General features: G+C 41.9%; 1 protein-coding gene across 1 annotated transcript; it reads right to left on the bottom strand.

Annotated features, from left to right (window-relative positions):
• Positions 1-658: 658 nt before the first annotated feature.
• On the bottom strand, positions 659-13,812 carry PNOC (prepronociceptin). Its single transcript, XM_058163913.1, has 2 exons — positions 13,687-13,812; positions 659-1,321 (listed from the first exon to the last, which is right to left on the bottom strand). Exons 1-2 carry the CDS (start codon positions 13,810-13,812, stop codon positions 755-757), a joined length of 693 nt encoding a protein of 230 aa, XP_058019896.1. The 3' UTR covers positions 659-754.
• Positions 13,813-14,173: the final 361 nt, after the last annotated feature.

Here is a 14,173-nt window from a genome sequence, read left to right as displayed (position 1 = left end):
TCTTTGAAAATGACAGCATGGAGACAGCAGGCTTGACAAAATACATGCCATGGAGAGAGAAAGAAAATGGGAAACCGATAATAAAAATTCACAATTACCATAGCACTGCCATATCAAAGATGTCAACCCCAATGGGAAGCATATCAGGGATTGGTGTTTTGTTTTTTTTAAATTCTAGTTAAATCTCAGTTCTAAAAAAAACCTGTAAGCCATAAACCAGGAATTAGAATCTGGTTTCATATCCAGTCTTTCTACGTGGTGAAAAACACCCAGGGATAAATGCACAGGTGTGAAACTTGGTCTTCTTTCTAAGGAACAGGCTGGTAGGATTCTGAATTAGATCCATGGAAACTGCTGGTGAGAATGGAATTGGCTGCATTTTTGAAATCCCACTTCCCCGATGAAAATGATTTTTCCTAAACATAGAAAGGTAATATAATAGAAGGAAAGAATTACCATTACCTGCCCTCTAGTGTGTTAACCATATTAAATGTAGATTTTTAAATTTTATTCATACAAATGTAAAAATTGTGAAATATTATTACACAAAGCGATTCTGAATTTTATTTCAAAGAAAATAGACTTCCCTTCCGATGCTAAGACTGGTTGGCTGATCATTGACAAAGCGGAATAGTACGAATGGGGTTGGCTTCTTTGGCCATGGCAGCTCTGAAATCAATTCACAACATGTTTATAATGTGAGAAGGAAATGACAACGACAACAACGACAACAATCCAGGAAAAGTCCATTTGTTTAAATCTCATTTGGTTCCTTCAGGTCATCAGCCAAGTCATCATACTCAACGGAACGTGGGGACATCCCCAGATACTGCTTCAGGAATTCACTGAACCTTTTCTGGTTGTGCCACTTCCGGGCTGATTTCCGAACACCAATGAAGCCTCCAAATCGTTTTTGGAGCGCTTGCACCTCAGGTTCTTCCATCTGCCCATAGTTGAATGGGCCTCTCAGGAAATCGCCCACCCTCTTGGGAATCTTGAGCTGATCCTGTAAATCCCCAAGTGGAGTTTGGCTTCCATCACTAGTGTCATCTTCTGCCTTTGGCTGACGGATGAGACCACTCAATTTGGACACTTGCTTATCTTCTCCATCGCTGAGATCCACCATTCTGGTCAGATCACCGTGATGTTTCAGGTTACTTCTGCCTCCTTTCAGGTTGCCATCCCACATCTCCAGTGGCCATTTCATTTCTTCCAGGCTACTATGGTCTAGGGACAAAGAACTTTTTCCACTGATGGCTTTATTGCAAAGTCCCCAGGTAGCACTGGAAAACAGTTTCCCTTCACACTCCATTACACAGATCTGTAGGGAGGAAACAAGGACAGTTAGTAATATGCCTCACTTTTTGAATGTAAGAAAAGGTACAAATCATGATCTTTGTGTCAGGGCTCCAATTAACAAACTCAAGTAAATGAGAACTCTGAGACCTGGCTCTTTCTCAAAGGTCTTCTTTAATGAGTACATCGTATGGCACAGCTTCAAAGGAAAACCAAATCTAAATCTTTCCTGCGGTTTCAGTATAATTAAACTAGGAAATAACTCCATCCCCAAGTGTCACAGGTCATGTTGGTCAATTGGGTTAATTGGCGGGCTCTTCGGGCACTCCTTCTCCAACCTTATCTGTTGCCAGTAGAGATGACCTTGGTTCTCATGAGAAAGTTCTCTGTTTTGTCTAGTAATGCATTCCAACCTCCTTCCCCCACCTTCCCCTTCTGTGTGCAACTAAGGAACAGAAAGATGGCTGAGGCCAGGTCCAGTTTGAAGTTGACACTTTGCTGAAGAAAGTCAAAAAGGTATATTACAATAAATTACGTTTTAAAATAATTCTGTTTCTGCTTTTTGTTAGACATATAGCTTAATTTACAAAGAGTGAGTTTCAGAATCCATGGCTGCAATAGAGAGACAATTAAAATATGTTATATTCCTTCTGATTTGCTTTTCTGGAAATTCTTTATGACTTTCGTTAAATTGTTCAGGTTTACAGACTAATTCAGAAGTCAAGACATCTGTTTGGGTTTGGTCTTTGCCTTCACTTTGCAGTGAATTCCCCAAAAAATTTTACTCAGGATCTGATAGATAGTGGTAATCTAATAGTAGTAGTAGTAGAAACAAAAGACAGTTTCAAATCAATCTCCTATTATATGAATAGTGGCCATTGAAGACTGATCACAACTCACATTCAAAATGGAATTGTTCAATTGCTTCCTAGGAGCTTGGTGAGCAAATGCCATCAATCTTTGAATATGCTACAGCTTTGGGGGGTTTTTTTCTTTTAAAATTGTTGTTTTTGGCTTAGTCCTGCTCATTCTTCAGTGGATTTAATCATGGGGAAGATCTAAATGCAGAGTTCTCAGAAGCCAGATGCTCAGGCTGTGCTGCTGTTGAATCACCACATCTGTCAGAAATTAGGAGTCTGTTCTCTGATGGTGATTAGTAATAAGAATAGCCACCCCAGGATGCCTTCAAGAATTTTCAAATCTAGCTGTGTACCCAGGCATATGGGGTTGAGGGAACTGCAGTCCAGCAATAGTATTGCATTTATACTACTTCATAATGCTTTAAAACCCTCTCTAAGCAGTTTAAAGAGTCAGCATATTGCTCCCAAAATCTGGGACCTCATTTTACAGACCTCGGAAGGATGGAAGGATGAGTCAACCTTGACCCAGCCAGGATTGAACTCCTGGCAGTAGGCAGAGTCAGCCTGCAATACTGCATTCTAACCACTGTGCCATCACAGCTCTGCTGAATAGATGCAGGATATCTGCTTGTCTAATTTGAATTAAATAGTTATTATTCTTTCTTAAAAGCTTGAAGAGATGAAACATTTAATTCAGGGGAATGTTGAGGGGGTAGACTCTACTTGTCACTAATGGCATTGATTTCCCAAGGTATCTTGAAAGACTAAACCATGGTAACTTTTGCAGCCATTAGAAGCCAATATTTAAGTATGTGCTCCTATAAAACATTATTGAATACTGATTGTACCTGGTCCTGGCTATGGGTTGGAGAACATTTCTTGCTCTTTCTGTTTCTTGGAATCAACCTCCCCACACTGAAACTACTCTCCACTAGTCTCTGCAAGGAAAAATGTATTTTTTTAAAATTTACATTTATATCCCGCCCTTCTCCGAAGACTCAGGGCGGCTTACACTATGTTAGCAATAGTCATCATTCATTTGCATATTATATACAACGTCAACTTATTGCCCCCAACAATCTGGGTCCTCATTTTACCTACCTTATAAAGGATGGAAGGCTGAGTCAACCTTGGGCCTGGTGGGACTCGAGCCTGCAGTAATTGCAAGTAGCTGTGTTTAATAACAGACTGTCTTACAGCCTGAGCCACCCACGACCAACCCACAACCAACCCACGATGAATTTTCTTTGGTACTGGTTCTCCAAGGGTTCAAACATAAACATTCATATCTGGAATGCTTATTACCCGTCTAACACAAAAATAGGGCTTCTGGTCTTTGTACCATTTTGCCCAATAAAGGATTCTAGAGAGCTCAGAAGCATCCATGTTCAAAAAACGTATTGCCAAATGATAGATTTTGCATTGTTATTTTTTAAAATAAATTTACTTATATTCATTACGTATATACCACGCATTTCACAAGAACTTTTAACAAAGTTGTGTAAAAACACTATAAATATTCTTATAAATGAGTGCATCAAATCAAATCTCAGGATTTTTTGCCACTCTGGATAGGCTGTATGTCTAAACTTATATCTGTAGATGTACCAAAAAAACCAACAACCCCACAACATGATGAAAACAATAGCTTGTGTACTATTAAAAGGGAGCTAATCCAACTGCTAAGAGACAAAACAATTGCCTTTAGAAATACTGACATGATTGTAAATGTTTAGCAATCTGGGCATGAAAAAAGAAAGTGGGGTTGATCCCACTGGCTTTTAATAACCTCTTATTGTGAATTCAATTCCCTTTCAATGAAAGGGAAGTGTCAGCACTGGTTGCCATCTCATAATTGCTTTCCGTTAGATACTAACAACCTCTTTAAATGACTATTTGTGATGAATTAGCTCTGTAGTGAGAAGATGCTGAAACAATATGGTTAGAGTCATGGGTTATTCCCCATTACGAGCAATAACAGGCCTTATTTTTGAACTGGGATTTTCCGGAGTACGTAGTAGGTGTCACCACTTGAGTGAATGTCAATAATTGAGAGCATTTGTGCCTCACGATCTTTTTCACTTGGTGATCTCTCTGATGGAGTTGAAAATTATCAGCCATTGTCTTTACTTCTTGGAGTCAAACAAGGAGGAATGACTACCACTTCCTGGACTTGAGCTGCCTCAGATAAAGGTTTGGAGAAAGAGAAAAAGAGATTTATAAAAAGGGAAAGAACAAGCAAAGCAACCTGGCCCCCTTTGTAATTACTGGTCCTTTGTCAAAGAAAAGGAGGAAATTAACCAATCTGTCAACCTCACCCACTTTATTTCATCAGGACCATTGAAGGGTAGAAATTATCAAGCCAATGTATTCCCCTTAAAGGTCTTCCTTGTAAAAGAAGAAAACATTTCAAAACCTTTCAGAAGCTTGCAAAGAAGCTTTTCAACCATTCTTTTTTTAATTTTTTAATTTATTCATTTTGTCAAGCATGTATTAGGCTTCAGCTTCGTGCTTCTGGGAGCAATGTGTGATCGCAGCTGTTTCTTCCTTTTAACTGCTAGTGGGGGTTTGAACTGATTGGGTGGGAGCTTGGCTGTGCTCTGATTGGATGGAGGTTTTTTTGTGCTCTGATTGGATGGGGGTGTGTCCTGTTTGGGTGGGGGCTTGGTTGTGCTCAATTTAGTCTGTGTTGCAGGGGGATTTGAGCTGGTGAGCTGCATAGCTGTTGTTTGGCTTTGTGGTGGTGCTACATCTTCATAGTGGGTGTCAGTCTGCTGCATGTATGGATTGGAGGGGTTTGAAATGGCTAATGTTGCAGCTGCGGTCTGGCTTCTGGTCCTTAGTCGTGCTTCATGATCAGTGTGGGTTTGGGTCTGCTTTCTGGGTGGATGTGCGGTGGTGACATCCTGTGTGGACCTCGTGAGTGTGGGTCTGGTGTCATTCCTCGTGTTAGGGACTCGTTTGTCAATAAGGGCGGGTTTCCAAATGGCTGGTAGGCGGAGGTATCATCTCGTTTGTTCATGCTGTGTGGGCGTTTTCTATCTCAATGGCTTCTCTGATTATTCTGTTGTTAAAGTGTTCAGTTTTGGCGATAGTTCTGGTCTTTTAAAGTCAATATCATGTCCTGTGACTTTAAAGTGTTGGACCAGGGAAGAAGTTAGTTCCTCTTTTTGAATGAGTTCTTGTGTTCTTCAATGCGTGCACTTATTCTTCTGTTGGTTTGTCCAATGTATGTGGTGGGGCAGGCGGTGCATGGGATTTCATATACTCCTTGATTTTCTAACTCAATTTTGTCTTTGGGGTTTCTTAGGATGGTGGATATTTTTTGGTTTGTGCAGAATGCTGTCTTGATGTTGTGTTTGTGGAGGATCTTGCTGATTCTGTCTGTGGTGCCTTTTATATATGGGAGGAGGGCTGTGCCGTTTTCTTGTTCTCTGTCTTGGATTTTAGTGGGGGGTTCTTTTTGGATTAGCTTGGTAATCTTATTTCTTTGGAATCCATTGGATGTTAGTACGTTAGTGAGAGTGTCTAGTTCGGTTTTTAGGTGTTGTTCGTCAGCTAAGCATTTTGTTCTGGAGATGAGTGTCTTGGCTATGGAGTTGATCTGTGCTGGGTGGTGGTGTGAGAGTGCGTGCAGATAGCGGTTTGTGTGTGTTTTCTTCTGGTAGATGGTGTGTCCTAGGGAGCCATTGAGTTTCCTGTAGATTAAGACATCCAGGAAGGGAAGTTGGTTGTTAACTTCTGTTTCCATGGTGAACTGTATTTTGGGGTGTAGGCTATTGAGGTGTGTGAGGAAGTTGTCAAGTTTTTCTTTCCCGTGTGGCCAGATTATGAAGGTGTCGTCTACATATCTGAGCCAGAGTTTGGGTTTGTGATCAGATTTTTCTAGAGCTTGGGTTTCAAAGTGTTCCATGTAGAGATTGGCAATGACAGGTGAGAGGGGTGATCCCATGGGTGCTCCTTCTACTTGTTTGTATTTTTGTCCATTGTAGATGAAGTATGTGTTGGATAGCCAGTTTGGTGGTTCCGTCCCAGGCGCCTGATGGACCCGATTAGATTCCTGACAGAGCTTGGGCCGATCCCTGAGGATCTAGCCCACGGCTCGGCCGAAGAACTTGTTGCCTCCTGGGAAAGGGCAGCAGCGGGGGCTTTGGACTGCGTCATGCCTTTGCGGCCTCTGACCCGGCGCTGCTCTCAACCAGCTCCTTGGTTCTCTGAGGAGCTGAGAGAGATGAAGCGCCAGAAAAGACACCTCGAGAGCATCTGGAGAGCCAGCCGTTCCGAATCTGACCGAACACTAGTACGGTCGCATATTCAGGCCTATCTAGTGGCAATAGGGACGGCAAAGCAGGAATACTTTTCCGCTCTTATCACATCGGCAGATAACCGCCCAGCTGCCTTGTTTAGGGTGACCCGCTCCCTTCTTTTTCAGGGGGCTCAGGAGGACCCCTTGCAGGGACGTGCTGAGGAGTTTGGAAGGTATCTGCACGATAAAATCGCTCAGATCCGGGATGGGCTGGACGCTGATTGGGTGGATTCAGATTGGGACGACGGAGGCAGTTCTTGAGAATATTACTTGGGCGGAGTTCGACTCTGTGACTCCCGAGGACATGGACAGGATACTGGGGAGGCTGAATGCTACCACATGTTTACTGGACCCGTGTCCCTCCTGGCTGGTGCTGGCCACACAGGAGGTTACACGAGGCTGGCTCCAGGGAATTATTAGTGCTTCTTTGGTAGAGGGAGTCTTCCCAGCCACCTTGAAAGAGGCAGTGGTGAGGCCCCTCCTTAAGAAGCCTTCCCTGGACCCGGCTATATTGGCTAATTACTGTCCTGTCTCCAATCTTCGCTTTGTGGCGAAGGTTGCTGAGAGAGTGGTGGCATGGCAGCTTCCCCGGTACCTGGAGGAAACTGTCTATCTAGACCCATGCCAGTCCGGCTTCCGGCCAGGGTACAGCACGGAGATGGCTTTGGTCGCATTGGTTGATGATCTCTGGAGGGCACGGGACAGGGGTTGTTCCTCTGCCCTTGTCCTATTAGATCTGTCAGCGGCTTTTGATACCATCGATCATGGTATCTTGCTGCGACGGTTGGGGGGTTTGGGAGTGGGAGGCACTGTTTTTCGGTGGTTCTCCTCCTACCTCTCTGACCGTTCGCAGACGGTGTTGGCAGGGGGGCAGAGGTCGACCGCTAGGCACCTCTCTTGTTGGGTGCCACAGGGGTCGATTCTCTCACCTCTCCTGTTCAACATCATTTTGGAAAAAGCACCTTTTGGACTCTGCCTCTATGGTCATATACTAAATGATTTTACAAAAGGGAACATATATTTTGGGACAGAGGTGATATTCAGCAGGTTCTGATCAGTTCTGGAGAACCAATACCAGAAATTTTGAGTAGTTCAGAGAACTGGTAAATACCACCTCTGACTGGCCCCGTCCCCATCTATTCTCTGCCTCCCAAGTCCCAGCTGATTGGGAGGAAATGGGGATTTTGCAATATCCTTCTCCTGGAGTGGGGAGGGAATGGAGATTTTACAGTATCCTTCCCCTGCCAAGCCCACCAAGCCACGCCCACAGAACCAGTAGTAAAAAAATTTGAATTAGCAAAATTTGGGAATTAGCAAGATTTGCTTGCATCTTTGCCCTCCCTACTTAACTTGACCTGTAGTTGTGGACAGTTTAAAAGCAAATAATTCATCTTACCTTTCCCCCTTCCCAAAAAAAAAGTAAGAAAGAAAACCTCGTCAGTGTTGGCCTTATCCCAACCAGTACAGTCTTCATCTTCCAAGGTTTTCTTGTGGACCCCAAGCACCAAAAGGTTGAATAGAAGGTCTGACTGCTCAAAGAAATATTTGCTCTCTTTTGTAAAATGCAGTTAAAACTATAGCATTTTCTAGATTACCTAGGAAAAAAACCTCTTGTTGCTGGTGGACTTTCAGAGAGCCTGTATGAAACTGCCTTAAGACCTATTTGGCTCCTGTAATCAACTAATCATCATCTATATTCACATCAAGAAAAACCAGTCGTTTCCACCTCATCTAACATGGTCCTTGTGTCTTTACTCTCTTGGGGACAGCTTGCAAAAGGTCTGTTCCTTCTGCAGTGCCCTTGGAAGTTGACTCAAGGTGGAGCCAATTATGGAAATTTGTTATTGCTGTATAATGAGGAGGCCATGCGTCATGGCACAGAGCAGAAAGCCTATTCAAATGAATATTAATGATCTGTCAATTGCATTTTCTAATTGTACAAAGGTTCTCCTGCCAGTCGGATGGAGGCTGGTCTAGTTAGCCAGTTTTATTCATTCATTCTGACTCTTAAACTGTCCAGCCATGTCAGTAGATAGAAAATTAGCAATTGAAGTTACAGATGAAAGGTTACATTTCCTAATGTTGAGAACAGCATTAATGACAACATTCTTACATCTTACTGATATTAGCCTGAACCACAAGTAATGAACCAAAAGAACTATCATGGTTGTCATTGTCGAGCCCAGCTCCGGCTCGACACATGACGCTACAGGGATACGGATCATGGGAGCAGCCCCTAATCAAAGATCCAAAGGGATGATATATCAAGGACTTGTTTGAGGGCTGCAGGGATCTGCGTCTGGCAAGCACGGGAAAGGAATCAGCACACTGATGCCGGGATAGAGGGAGATGAGGGCTGGGCATTAGGAAAAGCTGCTTTAGTTCTGGGATTTAGCAGATGAAGTGGCAGCTGAGGCTGTCAGACAAAGAGGGAGAGAGCAGCCGGGCGTCCAATTAACGGAGCAGTTCAGCCATGGGGCGGGGCATGAGCAACATGGGATGTTTAAAAGGGGCTGAAAGGCAGATGCTCTCAGCGCTGACTTTATAAAGAGAAACCTCGACTTTTACTGAGACCCGGTTTGTAGCAGACCCAATAAACAAAGTCACTATTGGAAAGAAAACCAAGTTGGCTTGTTTCTTCTCACGGCGTCTGACACAACTGTGGCTGAGCGAGCCGAGAGTTATATCTCAAGCCACTCGCGAAAGGTACACAATATCTATCTGACCATCCATCTGTCCACCCATTCACTCATCTGGCAAATTATGGATTTAGTGGCTAACACAGACTAACAAACAAAATTAACAATGAACATAAAAACCATGAAAGCAAAAGATAACACAAACTTAGGCCAAATGCAACATATTCAACAATTCAAATTGTTTATGAATTGGGCTCACTCTAAAGTCAGACCCAGTATCTGCATGGGGAAAAAAAACCCTAAAAAACTTTTAAGATTGGAAAGAACAACAGGGTTGAGTCATCTGAATCTCAGGGATAGGATATTCTGGAGGGAAATGTGAGCCTCCAGGTTCCTATTAGATGATTTTGTTTTATGAAAGGAACCCAAAGCATGTCTATTCTCTCAGATATTGTGGGACAGGCAGACACCTTCTATTGGGGTGCAAATAAGCCTTTAATGGAACCAACCTTGCTTCCTCCCTCCCTCCCTCCCTCCAATTGGACAAGAATTCAGTCAGTTTACCCTCCCAGCCCAACCATAAGAAGTTTTCTTCACTTTTTTTTTAAAAAATCCAACAGTGGACACACTAGATGCTAATTGTCAGTGATGAGGGGGAATCAACAGATGGATGTCATATAAAAAGAGTTTTAATGGAGAACATATACTATGTACTCATGGATGTGTCCACAGGAAAGAAGGCAATAGGTACTTTTTGTCCTGGCATGGGTGGGAGAACTTGACAGGAGAATCCACCAAAATACAGTCCAGGCTAAACACCAGGCCAACATGCAGGCAAAGGAGAGGAAGTAGTTGAAATTTGGAAAGGGATTATTTAAGATGGCTTCATTCCCACTAGTTTAGGTATGAGAGTCAAGGGTTTAAAGCCCTTGACTCTCATACCTGGCCCTTCCCAGATTATTCCTGTCTTGTGTATATCATTTTTGAACACACTATTTTATTGTGGGAATGTTATAGACATATCTTTATTTCAGCAAAGGATGTAATAACATGCCCCTAAATCACAAAGTACATCATGACCTTAATTAATTATGGCTTGCTGGCATGAATACAAGTCAATATATATTGAATGAGATGCCACAAGATTTGATGCATGGATCCATTATTGTTCAACATTGAGGTGAGAAATGAAATCACCTTTGAGGACATATATATATATATATATATATATATATATATATATATATATATATATATATATATATATATATATATATATATATATATATATAGGGTCCCTCTAACCAAGTTATTCAGACTGAAGAAACTATTTGAATAAACAGCAAAACATTTCAAACCAAAAAGAAAAGAAGTCCAGTTTCCATGACTCAACTTTCAAGTTATAACTTTGATGATGAAGTGGAGGGAGTGCTTATCAAATTCTATGATACAACATTGGGTAGGCAACCAATAGCATTTCTTAAACTTTTTCTCTCTCGAGACTCTTTCCCACTTTTAAAAATTATAGAGAACCCCCCAAAGAGTTTTTGTTTGTATGAGTTATATTTATCAATATTTACTATATTAACAATTAAAATGGACACATTTCCTATCGCGTCTCACAATTGTTTGCTGGGATTTTAATATTATATTAGTTTTCAAGACAGGTTGGCAAATAATTTTGACTTCATGAACCCCTAAGAGGATTTTAGCGAACTCTAAACACTGCTGTAGAAGATATAAATAGAATTCAAAATGATCTTGATAGGTGAAGCACTCTTGAAAGAATGCTGCACAAAAGAATGTCAAGATCTCTTCTCCATCATTTCTGAGCACAGGACACATGGGATAAAGGATTTAAGTTATAGGAAAGCAGATTCCAATTGAACATTCAGCTTCTTCATAAAGAGAGCAGTCTCACAATGAGGCCAATGTTCATTGACGGGGGATTCCCATATTGGATAGAAAATGGGGTTTGATTGCCTGAATCCCCTTCCACTTCTATGAATCAGTATAAGCACTTAGATTTATACTCCACTTCATAGTGCTTTACAGCCCTCTCTAAGCAGTTTATAGAGTTAGCATATTGCCCCCAACAATCTGGATCCTCATTTTACCGACCTCGGAAGGATGGAAAGCTGAGTCAACCTTGAGCTGGTGGGGATTGAACTTCTGGCAGTGAGCTAAATTAGCCTGCAATACTGCATTCTAACCATTGTGCCACCATGCTTCTAGGATCCCTCTAGAAAAGGTAAATAATATTGACCAGATCCCTTCAGTGACATCCCCTATGATCCTTGGAGCCACATTTTTAAAAAAACTTTACAGAAACCTAGCCTAATTTGGCAGGGTTCTTCTTAAAGTGGACAACCATTTAGATATGAGCAGCAGTGTGCAGCAGCTGCTAAAAAAGCCAACAGAGTTCTGGGCTGCATAAACAGAGGGATAGAATCAAGATCGGGTGAAGTGTTAGTGCCACTTTATAATGCCTTGGTAAGGCCACACTTCGAATACTGCATTCAGTTTTGGTTGCCGCGATGTAAAAAAGATGCTGAGACTCTAGAAAGAGTGCAGAGAAGAGCAACAAAGATGATTAGGGGACTGGAGGCTAGAACATATGAAGAACGGTTGCAGGAACTGGGTATATCTAGTTTAATAAAAAGAAGGACTAGGGGAGACATGATAGCAGTGTTCCAGTATCTCAGGGGTTGCCACAAAGAAGAGGGAGTCGGGCTGTTCTCCAAAGCACCTGAGGGTAGAACAAGAAGCAATGGGTGGAAACTGATCAAGGAAAGAAGCAACTTAGAACTAAGGAGAAATTTCCTGACAGTTAGAACAATTAATAAGTGGAACGACTTGCCTGCAGAAGTTGTGAATGCTCCAACACTGGAAATTTTTAAGAAAATGTTGGATAACCATCTGTCTGAGATGGTGTAGGGTTTCCTGCCTGGGCAGGGGGTTGGACTAGAAGGCCTCCAAGGTCCCTTCCAACTCTGTTGTTGTTATTGTTATTGTTATTGTTAAATTCTTAACCTTGTGCCCTCCATTGATTTTTTTTAAATAGATGATGAGATGGGAAAAGAGGCTTACTATTAGGCTTACTCTGTACCCAGAAGGTGCAAATTGCTCCTGCTAGAATGCATTTTTTAGGTCGCACAGGTGGTGATGTGAATAAAACTATTTCTGAAATGAAATCCATCTTTTGAGTGCTATTTAATATGAACTATGATAGTGCAGTGGTTGGAATGCTTTATTGCAGGCTAACTCTGCCCACAGCCAGGAATTCGATCCTGACTGGTTCAAGATTGACTCAGCTTCCTTCTTTCTGAGGTGGGTAAAATAAGGACCCAGATTGTTGGGGGCAATGTGTTGACTCTGTAAAGCACTTAGAGAAGGCTGTAAAGTGCTATGAAATCTAAGTGCTATTGCTATTGCCAAAACAAAGAAAACAGGGAATGGAAATCCATGAGCATCCAAAAGGAAGAATGATCATAATAACAAAGAAAACACCTTTGCCAAAATACTTCTGCCATTGCACAATTGAGAAAAAAGATGTAATAAAGAGAACTGCATTTAGCTGTTTAACTTTCCAGACAGGAGGCTGACTGAATGATTTATCGTATTGGGAGAATTAAATATGCATTTAGATAAATCCCTTTATTTACTCTGTTGGGAAAGTTACACTGCTATACCTACATCTCCAGCAATGTCTTCCCCAATAAACTGGAATCTTGTGGGTGAACATCTGTGGTGGAAATTAATAAAAGCAGGGTGTGAGGTTAAGATTGTAAGCAAAAGGACCAGGGGAGGAAGATTACAGGTTTTTGAGCTTTCCTGTTGAACTTATTTAGTGCGTTCCTGCACCAATGGCAGCTATTATGCAGGAAAACGTTAGTTTCAAATAATGCCAGAGCCAAAATCAAGGGTGATGGGAAAACAAGATAGGATACCAATGAGAAGGCTCTGATGATGGTATTATGCAAACAGGATAATTTATATATCTATGTCAGATGGTCAACCTGTATGATATCGTCACAGTGCAAGTTGTTGCCATTTTGATGCCATTGTAGTTTGTTGACCACATGAGAGCCAGTTGGCTGTAGTGGTGAAGGGACCAGATTAGAATCTGGGAGACTGTGAGTTCTAATCCTGCCATAGGCACAAAGCAGCTGGGTGACCCAAATGCTCTGGTAGCCCTAGGAAGTAGGCAATGGCAAACCATTTCCAAAATCTTGCCAAGAAAACTGCATGAACTTCTTCATGTAGTCACCAGGAGCCAAAACTGATTTGAAAGTACATTTCTTTGTTGGTGGATAGAAGAACACAGGGATATTTCAGAATTACCACAGTGGAAAGTACCCAGTTACAATGTAATTTGGGCAGGAGATTTATCTTATCTTGCTATTAGGATGACATCCATGTTTGGAAGAGGCTCTAGTCTTTGGGATTTTGGGGGGAGGGAAGGAGGGAGGAAATGTGTACTGAGACCAAAGTAGCTGCATTTCAAAAAAAAAAGCTTGCACAGTAGGCAAGACACACACAGAACATGAACATATGTGCAAAGATAATTGCTGGGATTACTCACCAGAAGACTGAAGTCATCTTGGTGGCTATACAGATGTCTGTGGCAGTTCAGGCAGTCCTTCCGGCAGTCACCATGGGCATAGGCCAGCAAGCAGAATGACAAGATCCCCCACAATAGCATCCTCATGATGTCACGTTGGAAGCTACATGAGAAGAAATTAGAGAATGGTTATTTCCAGCAAGAAAAAGCTTGGCAATGTGCTATCATTGGCACTACCACACCAACAGCCACCTTCCTGGATCCCTGAAAGGCACCTTGCTCTCTGGTTTTTATTCTTTTCAGGAGAATAATAAAGAAACTGGCATGTTACGAATTTAAGAACTATCCTCCAGTATCACCTCTAATTACAAAATGCTTCTGGTTCCACATGAAATATAGAATTATTTCCACATGAAATATAGAATTTTTAGAAAATAAAAAAGTTGATGGTTACTAGAAAGTATATTGTTTAGGACTAGGTCCACCTCCTCAGAAAGGAATCACCCGA

This window comes from Ahaetulla prasina, chromosome 1 (genome assembly GCF_028640845.1).
Source record: "Ahaetulla prasina isolate Xishuangbanna chromosome 1, ASM2864084v1, whole genome shotgun sequence".
NCBI classification, from domain to species: domain Eukaryota; kingdom Metazoa; phylum Chordata; class Lepidosauria; order Squamata; family Colubridae; genus Ahaetulla; species Ahaetulla prasina.
Note: the sequence above shows the minus strand (reverse complement) of the source record. Positions and strands in the feature narration are given on the sequence as shown.